The 24,921-nt window shown below is 40.8% G+C and overlaps 1 protein-coding gene across 1 annotated transcript in view; it reads right to left on the reverse strand.

Annotated features, from left to right (window-relative positions):
- Positions 1-323: 323 nt before the first annotated feature.
- Positions 324-24,921, reverse strand: part of FBXO8 (F-box protein 8) — a 30,468-nt gene continuing 5,870 nt past the window's right edge. Inside the window, exons 2-6 of the mRNA XM_053256166.1 lie at positions 16,318-16,654; positions 11,770-11,896; positions 9,489-9,607; positions 4,130-4,326; positions 324-968 (exon numbers count right to left, since the gene is read on the reverse strand). Coding sequence (XP_053112141.1) covers positions 781-968; positions 4,130-4,326; positions 9,489-9,607; positions 11,770-11,896; positions 16,318-16,646 — 960 coding nt within the window. The 5' untranslated portion in view covers positions 16,647-16,654 and the 3' untranslated portion in view covers positions 324-780. The remainder of the gene's footprint in view (positions 969-4,129; positions 4,327-9,488; positions 9,608-11,769; positions 11,897-16,317; positions 16,655-24,921) is intronic.

Raw genomic sequence — 24,921 nt, forward strand, 5'->3', positions numbered from 1 at the left:
TCTTCAGGGGGGCGGATCAGCTCAAGGGCAAGCCTTCAAATCTGGCCAGTTTAACCTCGAGCCAGTTTGCACATCCCTAGTCTGTACACAGTTCTACTATAAAGCCCTACTGGTTGAACATTTTTAAATTTCTAGGCACTATATGTTAAGGCACAAAGACAGCAATAGACTTAGTTCTACCAAGCTGGTGATCGTAAATGGTAGTTTAGAATCTAGAATTGCTTGTGTCTGAAATAAATCTTTTGCAGGAATGTGCACACCAAATGTACTATCCAACACAACAACTAGAGCAGCCTCACAATTTAAAGAAACACAAACTCATATTCTAGAGAGAAACAGGAAAAACTTTAGTTAAAATATTTTACAATAAAATAATTATGGTTATAAATCTCTTTAGTTAAATATGTACACATTACATGGTATTTAAAAAAAGAATGAACTGGTTAAAGTGTTCAAGCAAATCTACTGCACAAGTCCACCATCTTGTCAGTTTAAAACCATAATGTCAGTTTAACATTCAGAAATTGTAATGTGTCAGACAAATGGCAATGTTTTGTGCAAATTGTAAGCAAAATTAAGAAAAAAATTCTGCAAAAAATTTTTCAGTTCTCATGGTAAATGGCTAAAAAAAGGTTGCTTGCATACATTTTGATTGCAGACAGAGGTTAGAATGACCAGCACTAATATAACCCCCTTATCTACCAAAAAAAATGAACTCCTTAGATAACTTTAATTTCTTTTAAAACTACAAATTCTAAGTCCTAGCAAATTGTGCTTTTTTTAGGCAGCCACATGGCCTATAAGGTAGATATTGTCATAAAGGTGCCCAACAAAATCTTCGCTAATGTTCTGAGCAGCACGCCGCGTGTTTCGGATAAATTCTCTCTTTGACATTTTATTCTTCACATGAGGGCTAGTAAGATCAATGGAAAGCAGTATCAAAGAGTAGCACAGTACATACACAGCATCTAAGGGTAAAGGAGAAAAAGAAAAGATACTGTTAAGGCATGGCTTAAAGAAAGACTCTGAATGCAATTTACATTTAAAAATATTGAAAGTTTCCCCTAAAACAATCTTTGATTATTCAGGGCACAATCCTTAAAATGGATCAGTAAATATATGGATGGGCCCAAAAGTTCATCAGATCAACAGGGGTGGCTGGCCAGATGTCCTGGAAAACTCCATCATTACTATGGATGTACCAGAACACGATTCAGCTGTCCAAATAGCCGGCACCTCCCTTTAAATTTGAGGGCTTACACAGCCCTTTAATGTGAGGGAGAGCAGGACTGCACCAGCTCCTCCTGTTTTCCACCATTGCTGCCATCTTGGCAACCCCACCCAGCTATGCCTGCGCACCAGCAGGGTGTCTCTCAGCTGCCCCTGCCTGGCGTCGGCATGCATATGGCTTCTGAGCATTTATTCACATTTTGGCACATCCCTAATCATTACTTGCTTGTGAGATAGCTATCCCCACTATCTGGTCTTCTGAACATTATGATTCTATTTTTAGCTTATTAGACTTACTCTCCATGAATTTGTCTAATGTGTTTCTAAGGTACAAATAATTTAAAAGCAAAAAAACAGAAACCCTAGCCATTCATAACTGTTGCCGATCAGGACCACCTGAACTTTGCAATTACCCTGCTCAAACTGATTCACTAAACTAGGTTACACTGTATGTACTATTTTTGGTACCTTTAAAAACAGACTGGATCTTGCTCAATTTTTTTCTCCACATAAGCTCAGACCTAGCCCATGCCTTTGTTTTAGGACATGTTCCTGGCTGACATTTTAATGAAGGGTGTGTATGTCAAGGGAATTTGGGCGTGTGACAGGAGTCTTCATGCAACTCCGCATTTCCCTCTGCAGTACTGCTTGTGCTCCAGAAGGGTTCTGCAAGATCAGAAACACATCACCAAGAGTCAGGAGAAAGGGGGAGTTGTGTGAGGGCTCCCACACTGCCCCTGAATTCCCTCAACGTGTGCACACTTAGTTGGTGAGGATGTCAATCTGTCTGCAATAAGTATCTGTCTAAGAGAGGTAATGGGCACTCCTCAATTTGCAACCATGAATGGACTTCAGATAGCAGGTCAGTAGTTTCTAGCCTTAAGAGATGTAAGTTTTAGGCTGTATAGAAATATGATAAATAAATAAAAAATATAAATACTACTAGTCACTCTTTCTTCAAGGTGTTATACTGTGCCTGAAAGGGGTTAGAGATGCTGAATGGTCTTGAAGCTTATACTACTATCTAAAGCATCATTCTGGAGCGTAAGGAGAAACAGCAATGGCAGACAAAAAAGCATGGAATACACACAAACACACTTCTGAATCGACACCTGAAACCCTGTATGCACACAAATTAGGTTGGTTATTTACTGGAAGTTACAACGCTGTTTCAATTACAACCCTGTGTATAGCTAGTTTTAGTATAGCATACTAAAAGTGGAAGGGCATTTTAATTTTGGTATTCAATTGCTTTATACATAAATTCTAAATCTAAACTTTTACCAAGATGGCTTGCTTGGGGGAGGGGGGTCCCAGGAGCACCCTTACACCTGCTTTGAAGCTACAGGTTTGTAGTTTCCACTTTTGCCTTCTCAGAACTCATGGGATCATGCACTCACCATCTGGTTCACATGAGCTAATTCATGGGGTATGTCATCTGGCACGTAGCTTGGGAAAGGTGGCTCTAGGTCAAGTTAACCCATGACAGCAGGAGGATTATCCCTCTGCTCACCTCCCTGATTTCAATCCAGGTGAGGAAGCCAGAGTAGACATGAATTATTTAAGCACTGTTCTGTGAGCCAAATGCTCTCTCCCTATGTTGGCACATCAGATCAGTTTAATCCTATCACCTTTGCAGGAATGGATATATAAGAGGTAACAAGCTCATCTCCTTCTCTAACAAAAATGCTAATGGCTGGCTTGGGTCATGGGAAGCAAGCTTGTAAAATATTCTTAGACACTCCCAAAGTCTCCTGAAAATACGAGATAAGCTTTGATGTACCCATTTCATTCCACCCTACACAGGTTCCTTAACTTATTCACATCATCGTACTGGTAGAAGTACACCCAGCAAATTTTGAGAAGGACAAGGATGTACTCCTTTCTCTATCCCCACACCTTTGTCAACAGAAAGGTATGGGCAGCATGCTGCCTCAGGGCAAGATGTTCTCTATTTCTAGTCAAGACACAATCAGTATCTCTTCCTCAGATTCACCAGTTTTGTGTCTGTACATTTGGGCATTAGCTACACCACCTTGCTTTGCCCAAACTCTTGTTCCGCTCGTCACCTCCAGTTGGGCCCTATTGCCAGGCCCAATCTGTGCAGCATGCTTGGCTGTAGCAAGAGACTGACCAGACTCCTGAGATCAGACTCCCTTTCTGGCTCTCTCTCCTAGTTTGGCGCTTGGGTCCCCACTCTCTCCTTTTGCCTTCCTGCTTGCCCTGGAGGAGAGAGGTCGCTTGACATTGGTAGAGCTACAAGGGTCCACACACCCCACTGGATGAACTTAGGCTTTACTAATTTCTGCTCCAAAACCTCTTGCTCCTCTCCTCTTGTTCCCCTCCGCCCAAGCCAAAGCTGTTCTCCAAGACTGTGTCTCTGGTCAGCCTTGAGTGGACTTAATTCGGATCTCAAGCCAAAATGCTTCTTCATGCGCCTCAACTTAATCCTGTTTGTTTGTCTTGTTAGTTCTGCTAGCTAAATATTGTATTGCCTATTCATCATATTTCATTTCCTGTACCCCTAAATCCTAAAATAAACCTGATCTTATTTTTGAACAACACACACTCTGTCAGTTCTTTCTGAGACCAAAGCTTTGCACAAATTTATTCTGAGATGGGTTGCTCCATTCACGTTTGCTATTCCCCCACACAAGCCCAAAAGGTAGTCAAGCGTGTTTGCCAATTCCCCAGGAGCAGTCCCATTAATAAAACCTATTTACTTGGAAGCAAACTTCATTAGTTTTATGACTACACCTATCTATAGAGTCAATGTTCTCAAACCAGGCTAGATCTAAAAGAATAGCCTTTGCATATTTACAAAAAGTTATTCAGGTCTCAACAATGAAAAAAGTATTACAAGCCATTTAGAAAACAGACATGCTCCCCACCGTCTTACCTGGGCTAAGGCCAAGCTCTCTCATCAAATCAGGGTTGCAAGCGCAGAATCTGTGTGAGAACTTTGTAATAAGAGTCTCAAGATATTCACCACGCTCTTCAGGGGCATGAATGTGTTTGAAAAACATTCTTAGTGCATTTGGCAAGAACTGGTTTCTGAAGTTGTGCAGTGTTACAAGGTCATCTAACACATCTCGCCTAATTTGAGAAAGGAAAAAGGAGAAAAGAAAACACTGAGACAAATGGCGTTTTAAAGCATTATGGAAGATGCACATTTAGAAGCAGTGTCTAGGATGGTTTGGATGCAGATGGGTGAGCAGAAAAATCTTCCACGTATATGAGCTGAAGTCCAAGTTTTTGCCAATTCCTCCATCCACTGGATCCAGCTAAGCTCCCCAAAAATGCTCCTTTGGTTGGGTGACTCTCTAGAACTGTATGGAATGTGGATGGGGGTGGGTGGGTCAGAAACCCTGCCTTGTGTGAACAGAAGTGTTCTGCGCTTGTACAATGCACCTTTGGATGCAAGGGAAATAGTCTTTCCTTATTTGTAAAGGAAAGACTATTTAATCAGAAGCAGTAGCATTCAGTTCAGCTATACTTACTTAATAGGGACAAAGCCCCATTGAGTATAGTGGGGTTTACTTCTAAGAAAACATACATAGGCAACTGGCATGAACTGAGCTTCTCAGGCTTGGAGGCTGAAGAACTGGGCTAATTTGAGGTGATTAGAGAGGATGTCTGAACTGTCTTGAAAAACTAAAAATCAACAAATTGCCAGAGCCAGATGGCATCCACCCAAGAGTTCTGAAGGACCTCAAATGTGAAATTGCTGAACTCCTAGCAAAAATTTGTAACTTGTCCCTATACCAGAGAACTGAAAAGTAGCTAATGCAAGTCCGATTTTCAAAAAAGGTATTCAGATGTGATTCAGGAAAATACAGGCCAGTTAGCTTAACTTCTGTGCTGGGTAAATTGATGGAAAGCATACTTAAGGACAAGATTATTAAACATATGGAAGAACACGCCTTACTGAAGAAGAACCAGTATGGCTTCTACAAGGCCAAGTTTTGCCTCACTAACCTTTTGGAGTTCTTTGAGTGTCAACAGGCATGTAGATAAAGGTGATCCAGTTGACATAGTATACTTGGACTTCCAAAAAGCTTTTGACAAAGTTCCTCACCAAAGGCTCTTGAGTAAACTTAGCAGTCATGGGATAGGGGACAGGTTCAATTGTGGATTGGTAACTGGTTGAAGGACAGGAAACAGAGGGTAGGAATAAATGGAGAGTTTTCACAATGAAGGGAAGTTAGAAGTGGGGTCCCCAGGGATCTGTATTGGGACCCGGGCTCTTTAATTTGTTCATAAATAATCTAGAAGTTGGGGTAAGCAGTGAAGTGGCCAAATTTGCAGATGACACTAAACTATTTAAGGTAGTGAAATCCAAAAAAGATTGTGAGGAGTTCTAAAAGGATCTCTCTAAACTGAATGAGTGTGTGACAAAATGGCAAATGCGGTTCACTGTATGCAAGTATAAAGTGTTGTATATTGGGAAAAAACTCCAACTTCACATATACACTGAAAGCATAGAAGCTAGAGATCTTGGGGTCGTGGCTGACAGTAAGGATGTGCATGGAACAGGTTCGGAGGCCCTTTATGGGCCTCTGAACTGGTTCAAAAGACCGGTGGCTCGACCGGTTAGAAGGTGGGGGAGATCTCTTTAAGGACAGTGGAGGGTACTATTACCCCTACTGCAGCATTTCCTGTTAGCGCTGCCTTTTAAAATGGTCCGGTGGGGCGGCAGCATACCTCCTTGTCACCCTGGTGCCTCCCCAGACCAGAAGTGACTGGAAGTTGCTGCTGCACATCAGCACGTTGAGCTCGTACACATGTTCCAGTCGCTTCCGTTCTGGGGAGGCACCAGAGCAGCAAGGAGGTATGCTGCCGTCCTGCCGGACAGTTTTAAAAGGCAGCGCTGACAGGGGAAATGCGGCAGGAGCGGTAAGAACACCCTCCCCATCCTTAAAGATGTTTTCCCCAACCTTTGAATCGGCAAGCGCCAGTTCCATGCACACCACTAGTGGACAGGTCACTGAAAGTGTCAACTCTGTGCGCGGCAGCTGTGAAAAAGGCAAATTCCATGCTAGGGATCATTAGGAAGGGATTGAAAATAAAATTGCTAATATTATAAGGGCCTTATACAAATCTATGGTGTGGCTACATTTGGACAAATCTATCAAGGGCTACTATTTAGGCTACCTCTAATCTCAGAGGCAAGATGTCCCTGAATACCAGTTGCGGGGGAGAAACAGCAATAGAGAGGGAATGCCCTCACTTCTTGATTATGGCTTCTTAGAGGCATCTGGTAGGCCACTGTAGGAAACAGGATGCTAGACTAGATAGGCCTTGGTCCTGATCCAGCAGGCTGTTCTTATGTACTTAATGTACAGAACACACAAATATGATTCTTATCCAATGGGCTTCTAAAATCTAGGACAGAACAATTTCAAAAGAAAAAGGGTAGGAAAGAGTATTCTGATACACATACAGGTTTTCAGGAGATGTCATGCATCAATAATGCAGAAGAAACTCAACTGTGAAATCCTAGCAGAAAATGTAACTTGTTCCTGATATCAGGCTCTGTACCAAAGGACTGGAATGTAGTCAATGTAACACCATTTTTCAAAAAGGGATTCAGAGGGGATCAGGGATTGCAAATAAAACTGCTAATATCATAATGCCTTTATACAGATCAATGGCATAACCACATTTTGGAGAACTGTGTACAGTTCCAGTCACTGTATCTCAAAAGGTACATTATAAAGATGGAGAAGGTACAGGAGAGAGCAACCAAGATGACCAGAGGCCTAGATCACCTTATTTATGATACAAGGCTACAACATCTGGGGTTTTTTAGTTTAGAAAAAGGCGACTAAGGTGAGGCATGATAAAGGTCTACAAAATTAAGCATGGTGTGGAGAAAGTGGACAGAAAAGTTTCTCCCTCTCACCACACTAAAACTAGGGGTCATCCAATGAAACTTATCAGGAAATTTAGGACTGACAAAAGGAAGAACGTTTTCAGACAGCACATGATTAATCTGTAGAACTCTCTGCCGTGGTATGTGGCCACCAGCTTGGATGGCTTTAAAAGGAGCTTAGATAAATTCATGGAGGACAGGTCTATGAATGACTACTAGTCTTGATGGCTATAGACCACCTCCAGGCTCAGAGGCAGGATGCCTCTGAATACCATTTGCATGGGAGAGACAGCAGAGAGAGGGGGCATGCCTTTATCTCCTGCTTGTGGGCTTCCCAGAGGCGTCTGGTGGACCACTGTGTGAAAGAGAATGCTGGACTACATAGGCCTTGGGCCTGATCCAGCTGGGCTTGTTTTTTTTTTTTTTGGTAATGTTCTTAAAGACTTTTCACACTAGGCTACATAAGTGATGAGCAATACTCATAAGAACAATAATTCCACTTCTAAAATACTGAAGCAAGACAGAATTGTAAAGCAAGTTTATATAGGCAAAGAAATGCCACCCAAAGGTAAAAAAACAATGGTCCTTTAAAAATCTAATGAAATATGTAAGCTGTGTGGTATTCTACTAGGGTTTGCCTATGTCCATTGGCTGACATGTTGAGCAGCCATCTACTGCCATAAGAGAGCTACGTCCATGTGCAGCAAGGATGTTCTGAGCCCAGCCAAAGTTTTGTCAAGCAGCAGAGTGTGAGAGAGGGTGGGGATTTGGGGAATATTTCTAGTCCCCTTGCCTCCATTAATGGTTTTTGCCCTACAGAAATATGCCCTTAAGGGCCCCACAGACTTCCTCATTTGCCTTAATCCCAATCTCTCCCATTATTTCATCTGAACTCACTGCTACTTTATGTCTGCACTCAAAGGCATACTGCTGCATTATTCCTAGGAATTCCTGAACACCATATATTTACGGTGTGCTTCATCTGAACTTACTACTACTTTATGTTTGAGCTTCATCGGGGGGGGGGGGGGGGGGTTGGGGATTCCTAGAGAGGATAGATTATGCCCATGTGGTATGGGGGAAGCTGAATCCATCCAAAATGTTTGTTGCTGTCCATTATACAGAGATTTAAGATGTTCCTTATTAACTCCTCTTCTGACACCCTTCCCAGGTTGCTCAAGAGATTTTTTATGTGTCCTTTCTTCTTTAGATGTCACCCTTAAGGTGGTCAAATTCTGTTCTATTGCAGTATTGTTACGGCAGCAAGCTTTTTTTTGATTAATTTTAAAATTTTACTGATTATTTATTGGTGGATATTTATCTATATATTTACATATTTCATTGTTCCAATTGTATCTTTCTATGTTATGAGATGTTTTGTTTATGTTATGTTATGCTGAAATTGGGTCACAAATAAAGAACTCTGAACTATGTTTGAGCTTCTATTTCAGTATAAAGGCATACTGTAAAATTATTCCTAGGAAGACCTGTACACCATACAGTATATAGCTAGCATATTTGAAAAACTAAACACCACATGTGTGAACTTGCCTGAGACCTAGAGTGAAGAGTCAATAAGCCAATAAGCAACACTGGCTCTGAACCTAATGTAGCTAAAGAAAATAATTTTGATATGACATGGGAAGGATGTATGTGTGTATTCATACAACTTGCATAACTGAAGGGTCTCTTTCCCTGTGCAGAATTAGCATTTGATGCAGAATAGGAATTCAGCTATAAAGTAGCATCATCATCCAGTGATAGGATAACTAATACTAAATTTATGTTGTTGCAATAAATTTGTAAATGATACCTTGTTGCATAGCGAGCACACTTCATTGGTAAAGTGCAGGGAAAAAAGGAGCAGAAATAAATATGCTGAACTTTGTCATCACCAAGTTATACTACAAGTGCCTCTCATTTACGTGGTCTCATGGATCACGATTTTACATATCTGCGGTTGGGTCTAAGAGACCCAGTTTATTCATGGTTTAAAAAGATTTGGCAAAATTCACCTATCCGTGATTCCCAGGTGGCCAGAAATGACTTCCAATGTCATTTCTGGCCATTTTGCAGCACAGAGCTTTCCCCGCCCCCAACCCTTCCCTGGATTTTGGCAAAAATTCACAAAAATTTGGAAGGTTTGTGGATTTTTTTTGGGGGGGGTGCTGGAGAGCTGAATACTGTGCACTATTCCCTTTATTTCTGCTTTTTGGCCCCCTTTTTAGCTTAAGGATTCCCATAGAGGTACGGTTTTGTTATTCATGCCTACAGGTGAGAACGGAACCCCCGCGAATGACGAGGACCACCTGTATTTGTTTTTACTAATGTCCCATTATTACCCAGTATTTTAATAGGAAATGTGACTATTAAATAAAGTTACCTTTCATCAAGATAGATTCTCAGTTTCTTCCAATTTAGTGTTCTTGTACAGAAGATAAATTTCGCTATTTCCTTTGGTGAATCATCCAATATTCCCTTGGACATAAAATAGTTGACTCCCTGGAACAAAGAAATGTGTGTGTGTATATATATCTATATATGAATATGATTAGCCTCTTTTTTTGAAAAAAAGTTTAATTGAAATGTCAAAACACATCAGATTCAAAGATTATATCATCAGAAATGGTTCATAAGAGTATAAAGAATCTTGAGCTTTCTCATTCCAATATTAGACAAACAATATCCATCCAGGCACAAAAATATCTATTGTGTCCTTGTCCCTGGAATTTTCATAATATGAGAGTTTAATCACAAATATCATGTTCCAAATATATTTTAACTAGTCTAGTCTTTTTGGAGGTGTTGCTTCTTTCCATGCTTTGCAAATGAGTCTTGCTGTTGTTAATAGACAAGCAATCATTGCTACATTGTAGGATGAGCTTTTTATGTTCAGCTAGAGTATTCAGCATGGAGTAAATCCTAATAATGAAGAACTATTATGTTGACATTCTATCAACTATATTTCAATATGCTCAGTCTAACTCATACCCAAACAAAATGAATTGGTGCCATGATGGCTGAGATTTTATAAAACAGCAAGAAACACAATTCCTTCAACAAGCACTTTAAAAAAAAAACCTGTCTCACAATGATGCAGATACAAAATTGCTATAGAAACATATTTATTTAATTTCCTAACTTGGCTTCATGCAGAAATTTTAGCCAAAATGTATTATTATTTCATGTTATTTTAAGAGAGTCATGTTCATATTCTGATGTCTGTAAAATCACATGCAAATAAATGCAGGGCTCTGTGCTTATATATTCAAGAACAGGCATATTATGCATGTTTTGAAGCCCAAAGAACTCATTCCAAATGTTAAAAATATACTTCAGAAAAATCACAGACCCAGCATGCCATTCAATTTGTGATTTATCCAGTTCTTATAAGTTCCATATTACAGAAATATTTCACTGTCTTTTAGTTCCTTAAAGTCTTTACACATGATAATTTGATTTTTAAAACTCTCAAATATCATGAGCCTCAATGTGTTCTTACACTTTAGAAGATCTTTAACTGAAGGGATAATTTTTCCACAAATAAAACATTTGAAAGTTATATCTTATGTCCCAATCCTATGATCTAGTGTTCACTGCCAGGTGGTCTAACACAAGGGTATACCCTGTATTTTCACATGGAAAACTTTCACCAATCCAACAGTAACTGCTGCTGCAGTGTTTGCCATTGCCACAGCATAAAAGAGTGAGGTAACTCACTTGTGTAACAAAGGCCAATAATAGATTTGTTGATATATCTATAGTGTATGACATCCAACAGGCCACTTAATAGCCAGAAATGCCAATGCAACTTCTGCACACCTTTATTTCAAAGTAAGTAGTCCATAGGTCAAGTGGTTCACAGATCAGTGGCTCTACTTGACTTGCCAAGTGCAGGACCTCACTTTAATTATGACAGCATGCCACTGTATGCTGTAAAAGCTGAAGCAGACCTCAAGAATCCGGTAGCTCAATTCAATTTTTTCTCATGCACCATATAACCACAAATATAACCATAAATATAATAGAGTTCTAACATACAGGCTTGCAACCTGCACTTGTAACCTGCAGTACAATTTATATTGAAGCCTGCAATTCTACACATACTGGGAAATACATCGCAGTGAATTCATGGAACGTAATTCCAGACAGACGCGTAGAGGATTGCACTGTTGATGTCTCAAGTGAACTGCTGAGCCAAATTTCAAAGATGCAATCATGTAGTGCACATCTTAGAAAGTTGGCTACTTTTTACAACTTTTATTCTAATACAAACACAGCAGCACAAGTCCACACAAATATCAGTGATGCCTATAAAGTTATGGACATGAAAGTAATGTGGCCCTATGGAGAAAAGCAAAATTGCTCTTCGTCTTGCACCCTTGTTAAAGTAACATTTACCTTTTAAATTGAAAGTCCCTTTTACAACTAAACTTTATAACACCAATAATTCAAACATGACATTAGAAAATGCATGATCAGAAAATTTAAGCCCCTTTTAGCCATGTATAAAAACCCCTGCTCTACATTTTCAGTACTGAAAGTCACACACCATGTGAGTACTTCTATGCTCCAAACAAACAGGATTTGCATAACCCTGACAAATTAACAAGAGCAACAGAACTACTGCCAAAATGTATGAATATTAGCAGCATTCCATTTACCTCTTCAGGATTGGCATTAAAGGTGAGGCTGCCTTCATCCAATTGCATATACAATTTTCTAAAAGAAAATCCAAGAGGCGGATTTTTGTTGTATATGGAACAGTGACCCCAAGTGGATTTGCACAACCTACAAACACAGAAGAAAAAGGATGTTCATTGTAAAAATATGATGCCATGTTCTATTTCATTTTCAGTCTTTAAGAAAGTTACAAGGTTTCAGGATTCCACAGTTGTAAAACAACTTATTCTAGTTATTTCACAGACTAATAATCTACTCCAAATCAAGTATCTTGAGGCATGCTTTTGGTGACGATGGTTTATTATTTGCTTGGTAAACAACAGGAAGATACCTTAATACACTGGATTTGTAGAACAGCAACTGAAAAACTGATTTATGGTTATGACCCAGAAGTGTTAATATACAATCAGTACAAGAGCACCAGAAGATATAAGGGGGTGGGGGAAGTGGAATCCAAACAACATGTGTGCCTAAATCTACATACTGAAGTAGTACAACTGATAAAGGTAAGCACATGTAAGCTTTCATAACACAAGGGCTTAATGGTGCTATCCAGTACTTGCTTTCTCATTAATAATGCAGAGACTAACTAGTTAAGTAATGAAAATATCAGTTGACCCTATCCTTGAATTTTAAAAATAACACTCCTACTAAGCATTAGTAGCGAACAGCTTTTCTTCCAGAGAACTTAAAATTCCATAGAAGAGGAATATGATCCTGTCCAAGTATGTATAGGATTGCAGCCTAGTTTATATATTTGTGGGCCAAACCACGTGAGACTTTAAAGGTGTTCTTTGGCTGTGTTTACGTGCAACTACATAAAACAGTGCACCCACGCTTGTATAGTGCATACACCAGAAACAATGTAAGTTCTGCTGTGAAAATGCTAGTGCGCTGTTTTATGAAGTTTTGCAACTGTGCTCTTGCGCAACACCCCCAAGGCTGGTTTCCATGTGTGCAGCAGCGCTGGACAATCAGGAATGCTGGCATTGCCACGTGCATCATGTAGGCCACTGTGTTTGAAGCAACGTTGAGCTTGGACCTGTGACAGAATCCCCCCAACCACCATTTTTTAATACTAATTTTTAAAAATTCATAATATCTAAGAGGAAAAAACCCTATTAACCCTATTGACAAGATTTACAATAGTTCCAGAATCTAATAAGAATGCATATCCAGTTTAAAACAGCTGGTCATGTAAGTCACAACTGGAGGTTTTTCAAAAGTTGGTTGGTTGTTTTATACCATACAGGGTGAAGAAACGTTGGCCCAGTTCATCAGCCAGACAAACATTTTACTCCTCGAGCTATGGTGGTACACTTGCTATTGGGAAGAAGCTACACCAGTCTGCCACATTGTATAAACACACTCAACGATGATCATATATGCATAAACAAGCATAATTATTCTGTTTCTCAAGACTTCTTATAACATGCATTTGCCATTCAGTGAAATATTACAATGGCTGCCTGCCTTTGAAAATGAATATCATAGCAAACAATATTTTAGAACCAACCTACAATGCCTTTAGTATCTTGGTTTAGATTTAGCACTTTATCTTGGTTTCCTAATTCTAGCTTCTCTGTATGTATGCCTTAAACCACTGGCACCATGGGAATTCTGTGTGGGGTGTGTGTGTAGATAGACAAGAATCTGACATTTTTATTAATTCTATATGCATCACAGTATAATGCAATGTTATCTTTTTGAGTGATCCTCCCATGGATACCAGCTAATCTTCTATGCTAGTGTCAAGTGATAGTATTCTTTTAAAAATGCAAATATATGCATTCTTTGCTGGTAGCTTGCTTATCCTCTTCGCAGGTCAAAGTAAAACTGTATTTACCTGAATCCAAGATAAGGTTTCCCCCCAGATCTTGCTAAATATGAGGGGAATGGGGTGGTCATCTTAAATTCAGAGTCCTCTTTCTTTTGGGTGAATACAGGTATAACCTGTATTTAGCCTTTGTCTTTTAAGGCATCATTTTAAATTCAAAGTTGCCTTCTAGTTGGGTAAATAAGGTACTTGTTATGCTGTTCATAACTCTGCCATAACTTGGTAGGATCTATACTAGATACATTTATGTGGGAAAAACATTGAGTGGCATTGATCCCAAGAACCAAGACTTAGGGCTGACTAATATTGGTGGAGCAATCATTTTCATACAGGATAACTGTATTCAGTTTCCCTGCTAACTGAACAAAAGAGACACCTTTTTAAAGTGGTGATTCTCTTTATTTAGCAGGGGGAGAGCAACTGGCTCTATCCAACCCCAGCACAGCATCCATCCAGGGGCTGTTGCTGGTGTCTGTCTTATGTTTCTTTGGGAACTTTTGTTGACAAGCGGTATATAAATATTCAGCATATCGTATCAAAAGAGACAGACACAACTTGTCCTCAAGAATGAACTGCTGGCATGCAATAATTATGGTGTGAATCAGCCCTACACTGAATCACTGTGTGATCAAAGGCAGCCTGTTTCTCTGGAGGGCAGACTCCATTAAAGTGAAGTTGCAATTGCATCCAGGATTAATGCACACAGTAAAGCCTCTGTGATCAGTAAAGATGCAGATACCTGTATTACATTATGACCAGCTTTCCTTCCTCTAAAATGCATGCTCTCCACTAGAGAAGTGCTTTGAGAATGGGTGTGTGAGCAACAAGTTTTTATCTAGAGTTAATAAATATCAAATGTAATAGCTGAATTATTAGAGAGTCAAGAAGAGAGACACGCAGCATGAAGTTGCGTGCAGTGCTATCTGAGTGAAGTCACTGACTCACCGCCGGCTGCTCGCTCTCTGCAACTTGCAAGTCGGAGCTGGGAGGGCAGGCGGGGCTCTTTTCGACTCTCTCATCAGTACTGGCTGAGCGAAGTCACTGACTCACTGCTGGCTGCTTGCTCTTGCTGCAACTTGAGAGTCGGGGCTGGGAGGGAGGGAGGGTGGGGCTGCTTGTGAGGAGCAATTCCAGGAGGTGGCGCCAGGAGGCGGCACTCGTCGGGCATCATTTTTCACTCAGCTTAGACGAGTTCACGAGTGGATTTCCGCAGCCCTGCATATAACCTAACACACTCAGTCAGTTCAGCCATTACTATAATGTTCCAACTTTTAGAAAACCACTCTCAATATTGGTAAGTTAGCACCACCAAATAGGAGATTCCATACAAGGCTAGTCACTACACAAATATTACACCAATACTGCGGCAGCTTCACTGGTTGCCAGTTTGCTTCTGGGCCATATTCAAAGTGCTGCTTTTGACCTCTGAAGCTGTACACTGCTTGGGACCAAGATACCTTTTGGACCACATTTGCCTATATGAATCTGCCGGGCCCTCAGATCATCCAATCGAGCCCCTCTCTCGGCCCACCATTGGTATAAATGCAGTTGGGGGGGCCCAGGGTTAGAGTTCTCTCAGTAAGTGCACCCAATCTTTTTTTTTTAAAGTGGCACCCCATCTTTGGAATGCCCTCTAAGAAGGCCTTTGTAAGTCTCCCTCTTTGCTTAGTTTTAAGAAGAGCTTTAAAACCCTCTTTTTAAAGGAAGTTTTTAAAGACTGGCTGTGATTATCATCTTGTTTTAATCCTAGCTGCTGTTATACTTTTATCTGCTGCATTTTATTGTGTTTTATGATTATTCGCTGTTTACTCTTTAAAAAAATCTTGGATCTTTTGTTTTTATGCTTTTATTGTAAGCTCCCCTGAGAAGCGATGTGCTGGAGGGGTGGGATATAAATATTATAAATAAATAAATAATAAAATGCTTTATTTCTTCTAAACTTTAATTGTATGAACTGTTGTATTATGAAGAATAGTTTTAATTCTTAAGATATAAAGTTACATAAATTAGATTGTGAACTGCCCAGGGACTTTTTTGTATGGGACTTTTTTGTATAGAAATGTACTAAATAAATAAATAAAACCAACCTCAGTAACTGGGCAAAGAGGCACTTTCCATGCAGTGGTTCTCTTCTATTTAGCAGCATAAAATAACTATCCCTTTGAACCTAAGTTCAAAGCCCTGTTCAGTCACAAACATTGCTGAGAAACCTTGGGCCAATCACATGCTCTCAAGCTACTTCACCAGCTTGTTGGGGGAAATAAAAGCTAGGGAGACAGAACTTTGTGCAACACTCTGAGATCCTTGGAGGAAGGATGGAAAATAAATAAATAAATATGAGCATCTTCCACAAAGGTGGAAAGCACATGCAAACACAGTAACTATCTCTGAAATGCATCTGTGTGACCAGAATGACCACTCCTTTTTTTTTTTTTTAACTCAAAGTCACACTTAACAACTACTGAATTTCCAACACTCTTCCCTTATCAAGTTTAAGTTGGAATTTCCATAGCCAGTACTTGCTCACATGAACCTTAAGAGAGAGTGCAAAAATAGCTTATTAGCCCTCATTACAGTTACAAAGTAACTTTTCACTTCTGATGTTTTGTTTAAACAAGCAAGTGGCATGGACTAGAAATTCTGGATCTAATTGCCTGCTGTAACCTGTGCCCATGACCTCTCATTAACTTACCCTTGCCATAGAAGCTCATCATTAGCGAGATCCTGCCAGACACATGAAGCCAAGCAGAGGTCTGTTGCATTCAGGTATGACAAAATGGTAAAGCTAAGCTCAGGAGGCAACATTTCCAGGTTGATGAACCCTTCTTGTTCTTTCGATTTCCGAGTTCTTAACAGATGGTAAATGTCAATGCCTCCTTGAGTAGGCTTCCGATGGCTGGCGTTTGAAACACTGTTAGCAGCTATCCTTTTACCATGTTCTCTAGAAAGATAGCCTTGCCCTGTATATCCCTGGTGTTGTAGCTGCTGGTTCCTGGCCACTCTCCACAGCCCTTGACCCATCTGCAAGCCTGAAGGTTGTAAACAGGAAAAAGAAGACACAGATTAGTTCTTTTAAAACCTGCTCACTAAATAAAAAGCATCTTTAAAGTGATGGCTCTTTATATTTAGTAGGGAGCAAGCAAATACCCCAATTCAGCCCAGCATCACTGTTCCCTCTAAGGCATGCACACGCCCACAAGTTTTCTGATGTCTGCTCAGTTAATTTTAGATCCCGCTCAGGTTGAATTAGGAAGACCCCACTCTGAATCAGTGCCTTGATTCTGCTGCCCAGAACAAAACTCATTGCTCACAGAAATGAAAAAAAATTAAGAGGGACCACTGCCCAGCATAGCAGCTCTCCAAAGACTGTTGCTGGTGTCGTGCTTGTGTGAGTGTGCGTGCACGTGAGAGAGAGCATGCACACTTGTGACTCATTTGGGTACAAGTAACCATTTATTTATACCTTTTGCTATGTAAACGACTTTAAGAACTTTTTTGCTGTAAAGCAGAATATTTTAATAACAATGTAAAGCAATAAATTAACTCACATTTGTAAGAACAAGAAAACAAAGGCTGCAGTTATGCATGCTTAAATCTTACCAAGCTGATGTACCTGTGTGCAGTATTAAAGTTATTTTCATGCAAAATATTGCAGAATTTAAAAAGAAGAAGAAGAGAAGCATGAAGTATGATTTATAGGAAAGCGAAAAAACTGTTATATAATATCCCTTTTTAGAATAAATGAACTTGCATGTTTAATCATTTGCAGAGACCTCAAACTCTGGACCTCTAAAGACCTCAGACTCTAAGAAAACAATATTAGCTTTCTTAACCTGAACTCCAAAATCCAAGAACAGGTACTGGCATTCTAAAACTTACGATTCTGCTATTTACAAAATAGTGGTCAGATGCACAGAGAGAAAGAGAGTGCTAATACGCAGGCTGTTCAGAACTGCCCATGCCACTGCAGGCATCTGAAAACGTTTTTTAGATGCCTGCAGCAGCATGGGTACGTCTGAACCACCCACATTAAGCTGCACAGCATTCGGCAACTGTGGCCTCGCAAGTTTCATACCCCCTTTACCATTGAAGAAGTGATGAGCTATTGGAAAGCCATCAACTCATCAAGCTTTCAGAAAGCACATACAAGTAACTCAGGTCTTGATATGCAGATAGGATAAAATAATTAAAAGGACAAATCAGCCTTCATGTCAGAAACAATTACAGACAGCGGGAAAAACCACATTTTAGGGATAAGACTGCAACTTGGGGTGTGGGGAGGGAGAATGGAGCAGTTGTCCCAAAAGAAAGAGGTGGTTAGTGTAACTATCTTAGTTTTTGAATAAACCCAAGCCACAGTTAGTGGCAAGCTTCATTCACTCTACAGTACAAAGCTAGGCTTGTAAAGCGCCTCCAATCTGACATATTCTCAAATGTGAGATGTAAACAGTTCACCTAGAAAGACAGAAAGAGGCTTTTCTACAGACCTTAATTAAAATCAAGCAACAAGTGGAGATATAGCTAATATTGGAACCCCAGAGAATTCTACCTACCTATCAGAGAATGGTTGGCTATTTAAAAACCAACCAACCCACACACACTCCTGATCCAAGATTTCAGAAGGCTAGTACTAGAAACCATTGTCAAGTGTCAGCTTGGCATGTCCTAGAGCTGCTTAAATGACCCTGATTATACTGGCACAATTGTGCTAGTATCGTTAAGATGGAGATTGTTTTCAATGTTCCACCATTATAAGCCTTGAACATTCTATTACTTAAATCTCCCCTGCAAATTTGGTGACGATCCATTCAAAAATGGCTTGGATAGAGCAGTTTAAAGTTTTTCTCTTTTGAACAGGGATTTAAAGGGTTGGTGACATTTTTTTTGGACCGAGGAAGTGATATATAAATGATGATTTTGTAGTCCATTTGCATAGCTTCAGCCTTTAGTCTGCATGCCAGAAAAGTGCCTTTTTATATCCCCCCTGGGACCCAATCGATGGTTATTTCACAACTGATCCTCAAAGTTGCATTTTAAGAGATAGAAAAATGAATCTTTAGTGCTAAAAGAGTCTGCACAGTACAAATTTGAGGTTACAGTGCCCACAGCGCTGCCTACAACAAACATGGCAGCTGACTTACCACTCTGCCCCTCCAGTTGCCCTGACCCTGCTCCTCTGGCCCAATGGCCACACCCCAGTGCTGGCCCAATGTAACTGTGCCCTCTTGGTCCTCACTGCTCTGCCCCTCCAGCTGCCCTGCTCCTAGCGCTCAGATGGCACCTGCACATGTACAGCCAGTTACTAGCTTTCCTGCTGGCTACAGGTCCTGCCTCCCACTCCCGCCCCTTACCTGTTCCAGCACGCCCCTCACCCTAGCCGCCAGAAAGTTGGCGTTCCCTACCGGCTGCCCCAGCCTCCAACCCCAGGACTTAGATGGCCTCTGCACATGTGTGGAGGCCATCTGAGCCTTGGGGGTGGGGCAGCTAGCACAGAACACCAGCTTTCCAGGGCGAGCTACATGCTGGAACGGGTGAGGAGTATGTGTATACATGTGCGAGAATGGCTGCAGTGTCTGTGTCTGAGTGTGTGGCTACGTCACTTGTGTACAACTTTTACACTATTTTGCTGATAACACCATCCTGGGGGAAATTAAATCAACGAGAACTGTGAGGTTCATGGGAAATGTCTGGGAAAAGAGTCTGTAGTTTTAGACATGGTTGTTAAAAGCATTGTGTGTTTAAGAAAAAAGGAAAACATGAAGTACAGATTTAAAGTGAACACAAATTACCTGCTGCTTGTTGTGTCCTTATTCACGGCTGAATAATCATGAGGTGGGAGCAACTGTCACTATTATGGAATCCACTAATTTTATTTAATTGTGTTTTTTCAGATGGGGTGTGTGTGACTTTATCTTTGTAAAACCTTCAACTAAGTTTTTAGTGTTCAACATCAGGAAGTTCTACTTTGGGGTCTAGGTAAGATCTTCCCCATAGTGTCTAATCAGATTTTCTGTTTTAAAACAGCTGGTAATCCAAAATCTTTCAGTTTAAGATGATAGTTAAGTTTACATTTGCACTCATGCCCTAAAAAGAATGTAAATTGTGAGGTGTCCATCTTAACTTGCATACTGTATAAGCTATAAATACTTTGTAGAGTCTGGTATATCACGATGGCTTTAGAAATTAGGCTCCATGCACCCACACTTTGCCTTGATCTTTCAGTTAGCAATAGCAATAGCAATAGCACTTACATTTATATACCGCTCTATAGCCAGAGCTCTCTAAGCGGTTTACAATGATTTAGCATATTGCCCCCAACATTCTGGGTACTCATTTTACCGACCTCGGAAGGATGGAAGGCTGAGTCAACCTTGAGCCCCTGGTCAGGATTGAACTTGTAACCTTCTGGTTACAGGGCGGCAGTTTTACCACTGCGCCACCAGGGGCTCATTAGACATTGGGCTGGGGAGGGATGCATCTAGGCAGACATTTAACAGGTGCAGTTTCCTTAATCACTTCCTAGAGATGCCCTTGATGAATTTCTGGCTGATGCAGAACTGATGGAGTGTGGGGATGATGGCCATGTATTTCTGGCCATGGCATATTGTGAGGAAGGAGTATGGGCAGTGAGACAGGTGTAGGAGGGTGTTGCTGGTGAGTGTGACATGGTGTTTTGCCAGGCAGAGTGTAGCCAAAGGTGGTGGTGCTTAGGAACCATGGAGTAGGGTCTGGATGCTAGAGCATCTGTGTGTGGTGTCTGCTGTAGGTAGAGGTATCTATGGTGGTTTCACGGGTGACAGGAAGATGGGCAAGAGATGTGTGTTCACGTGATCAGCAGTGCAAGCTCTGCCACCTTACCTCAGATCCTAGATGACAGATGCTTGCTTTCACCACAGGACAGAACTGATTTCCAGTGTGGCATGGGTTCACTTGATCATACCAGTGTGGGTAACCAGCATTCAAACATTATTCCTGCGATCCCAAGAATCTGCTCAATAATGCTGCAACAGTCCCAGGTACTAGGTGACCCAGAAATTAGATATTGGTGCCACTATCTAAAATAATTTTTATATCCCTCCACATAGGGTGTGGCTAAAAAAATTATTCTGATGCCTTTGACACATCTGCAAGCCATAACATGCCAATTCAAACAAAAGTCTTATCACTTTTCTGGAACTAACTTGGGCTCACACTTTGGGGAGCCTCTAGGGAAGGGAGTTTAACAGTTGAGTGCAGTCACTGAGAGCACCTCTGTATGTGACCTTGCATAAAAAATGTTTCTGTTTTCTGGGTTTATTGTGAGTCAGGGGCATTTTAAATTTGCGAGTCCCTAAAACATAATGAAAACTATTAACGGTTGATACTTGGTGTGTTACAACAACAAACCTGACATACAAACTCCTAACTCAAGGTGTTTTAGAAAAGCAAAGCTTTATTGAAACTACTTGGTGAATGACTCCATATACACACATATTACTACTACTTATGCTAGCCTTTTGCTTCTGTGTCAAGCTGGAGCTCACACAGGCATATCTATATGCTGAAATGAACATCAATTTAATTCAACATCAATTTCCCCCCTTTTCTTCCTCTAGTTTCAGCTGCATCCAAAAAGCTGCAGGTGATGTTCTGCTCATGCAAGGGTGCTTTCAGCTGCTCTTTCCACTACAGTCCCCCATTCTCCATAAAGCTCCCACTAAGGTCAAAGGCTTCTTGGAGTGATATCTCATGAGATGCAAGGGGCTGCACCCCCTTTTTGGTACATATGCACAAGTGTTTTTAGAACTGCAGGTGACAGGGTTGAATACCAGCCATCATTCCCTACACTACAGGGACATGTTTTGGTCAAAGTAAATAAAACATTTTATTAGTTCCAGATTTGAAGGCTACTTACTGAACCAGCTGGTTTAGGACAGCATATATTTTGTTTTCCAGCACTGAATACAAGTAAGGGAGCAATGACATTGCCTATATAAACAAACTGCACTTGGAAAAAGAGTAATGGCAATACATGCTAGGCTGCAATCTTGTACACATCTAGCTTGCTTAAATCCTGTTGCTTTCAGTGAGATTTAAACAACCCAACTGCATAAAGGACTAGAGCCTAAATAACTATTTTTAAGCACTTTTGAGGAAACGCCAGGTTGTTTTTTTTGCTGAAGCTTATCAGTTAGACAAGAAGTCATGACTGAAGCACAAGCATTTAGTAGACATCCAAACTATATCTTCTATTTTAAGCCACTCTGTTCCTGAAAACTATGAGTCCAGATGCCCGAACAGTCAGTTACTTCTGCTGCAGACTGCAATTAAAAACAATATCCTCCCTGAAGTCTAGTTCAGCCACCTTGTAAATTAGGCACCTACAGTAAGCATTTCAATAATAGCTTGTATTTACTAAAAAGGAGAAGGAAAGCTGTGTAAGCTCAGAGTTCCTCACCACTCACTTATTTTAGCAACACTTATGCAGGCAAACTATGAAGAACAGGCTTTTGAGTTCAATCCCAAAGCCCTAAGCTGGTACTCTCTTCTAACCAGTGTTCTCTCTAATTGTTTTCATCTGTGTGTGGAATGACTTTTTGTTCTGGGCGGGAGTAGCAAGGTAGTTCATGCACACATGCATTCAGAATGGGGCCTCCCTGATTCAACATGAGCAAAATCTAAAATTAACTGAGTGGACACCAACAACTTGTGACGCCAGGCATGTGCGCATGCCTTAGAGGTAACACTGCTTCTAACCTGCAAAACAGCATGCCTAGATAATAAAACCTGTTTTAAATATGCTTAAAAGAGAAAGCAGCATTTGGCAGAACACTGTCTACAAACCAAACTACAGTTTTAAAGATCTAAAAAGCACACAAGACAGGAAAAAGGTTATGGCCATTGAGTAAAACAAGTGAAACATTACAAATATGAACTACTGACACAGTTTTTCTTGTCTCCAGAGACCCAGCCCTCCAGAATGACCTGCTGACAAGTAGTCTCACAGCAGAAGCACAAATTGTGTAGGTCAGAAAGAAAGGGAGAGAAGCCTTAAGAGCTTGATTATGAGCCTTTAAACAGCAGAGTTTTGAGACAACAATTTGCAAAAGCACCCTCAGAAACAGACAATGTTAAGTTAAACAGGTGCTAAATCTTACTAGGCTTTATAGAGTAAATGTGCACTGCAGCCATTGCTAATCAAATCAAATCAGATACGAGTGAACATGAATATAGAGACAGCTTGCCCAACTCCCAGGTGAGGGAGATGCAAGAGATCTACTGCAGACATTACGGATTTGGAGAACAGAATGCATGAGGCACTTGTGCCTCTTATTTTATCTGCAAGATCATTACATAAATGATAGACAACCACTTTGGATGAATTCTGCACAGTCCACAGCAAACAGCTGGCATAAGTAAGAACTGAATGACAACAACAGAACAAACTGATTTAAATCAGGTTTGGTTGCCAACTTGCCTGGATGGTTGGTGAATTTGTCAATTATCAATAGCACTTACACCAATTTGCAAGCACTGTAAGTGTTTTGGCTTATTTTTGTAACACAGGCTTCCGATCCTTTGCGGAACCAGATTACATTCTGGCCATAGCCTAGAAACAAAAGATGTGTTCATAACAGCTACTGACAGAACAAAAGCTTCTCTTTTTCAGAACAAAGTAACTTCTTGCTAGGGGTATGCATGGGACCATTTTTTGCGTTTTGGTTCAAATCTTACCCAAACCACCAATCTGCAAATGGCGGTCCGTTCCATTTGAGAACAGCGGTTCAGTCCATTCGATTGTGAATGGTGGTTCGGTCTGTTCAATCAAACTGAGTCGGAACAGTTCAATGGGCTATGCTTGTAAAGGGGAATCCTGCCTCTAAGGGCGGCTGGGGGGCTGTAAGAGGAGGTGGCAGAAAGGTGCCCTCTAAGCCCCAGCACTCTCCCCAAGCAACATGGCCACAAGGTGGTGTGATTCTGGCCTCCATCCAAGCACAGAGGCTGGAACTGTGCTGCTGCCACAAGGGCTGCTCTGCTGGGGGGAGTGCTGGGGTTTACTGGAGCCATCAGCGCCAGTGAGGTGCTGTCTTGCCGCCCCCCCTCCCCAGCTGCCCTCAGAAGCCTTTTAAAGGGAGGATTCCCCTTGGGTTCTCCTTTACAAGCATAGCCCCTCGAACTGTCAAGCTAGTTCATAATAGACCAGGCCCAGTTCAAACTCAGATTGGCTGCCTTTTTGTGGCTGGTTAATGTTTGAACCGGTTCTGCATACCCCTACTTCTTGCAAGCCCAATAAGTAGGGAGCCAGCGTGGTGTAGTGGTTAGAGTGCTGGACTAGGACCGGGGAGACCTGAGTTCAAATCCCCATTCAGCCATGCTACTAGCTGGGTGACTCTAGGCCAGTCACTTCTCTCTCAGCCTAACCTACTTCACAGAGTTGTTGTGAGGAGAAACTTAAGTATGTAGTACACCGCTCTAGGCTCCTTGGAGGAAGAGCAGGATATAAAATGTAATAATAATGATAATAATAATAATTATGCTCAGTACTGCTCTATAGAATGCTTCTCATTTTTAAATTTAAATTAAGTGGCAGGCACAGCAGAGAAATGCTTGACTAACAAGCAGAAGGTTACAGGTTCGAATCCCCACTGGTATGTTTTCCAGACTATGGGAAACACTTATATCGGGCAGCAGCAGTATAGGAAGTGCTGAAAGGCATTATCTTATACTACACAGGAGGCGGCCATGGTAAACCCCTGCTGTATTCTACCAAAGAAAACCACAGGGCTCTGTGGGCACCAGGAGTCGAAATAGACTTGATGGCACACTTTTCTTTACTTTAAGACTCAAGACAGGTAATAAGAATATACTAAAATGCAAGCAAAAATGTACACAAGATAAATGTCATATATACATTTTTATAAAGAGTCTAGTATTGCTTTAGTAAAGTGCTTAAGTTTCAGCTTTTGTGGGGTTCCTAAGCAGGAAAACAGCCACCAAAACTAAGAGGTGCCTGAATCCGACAGCCATATTAGCATAAGAGAGATCTTTATGTAAGGAGAATTAACAGTACAGAATCTTGCAATCCTACGCACTTACTTGGGTTATCAGTGTTACTAAAAACAGTAACACTTTTTTGTTCCGCTTATAAGTACCAACTAAACAGACTGGACAGATAAAACAGATTAACCCACATAACTACAGGCCAACCAATGATTACTATAAAACTATACATTTAAGCCTTTCTGTAGCTTGCCAAGGATTTATCCCCACCCAGCAATTATGCTTAGCTTTTCAGCAATCCAGATGGAAATTTCAG

The sequence above is a fragment of the Hemicordylus capensis genome, chromosome 5, assembly GCF_027244095.1.
Source record: "Hemicordylus capensis ecotype Gifberg chromosome 5, rHemCap1.1.pri, whole genome shotgun sequence".
In the NCBI taxonomy this organism is placed as follows: Eukaryota; Metazoa; Chordata; class Lepidosauria; order Squamata; family Cordylidae; genus Hemicordylus; species Hemicordylus capensis.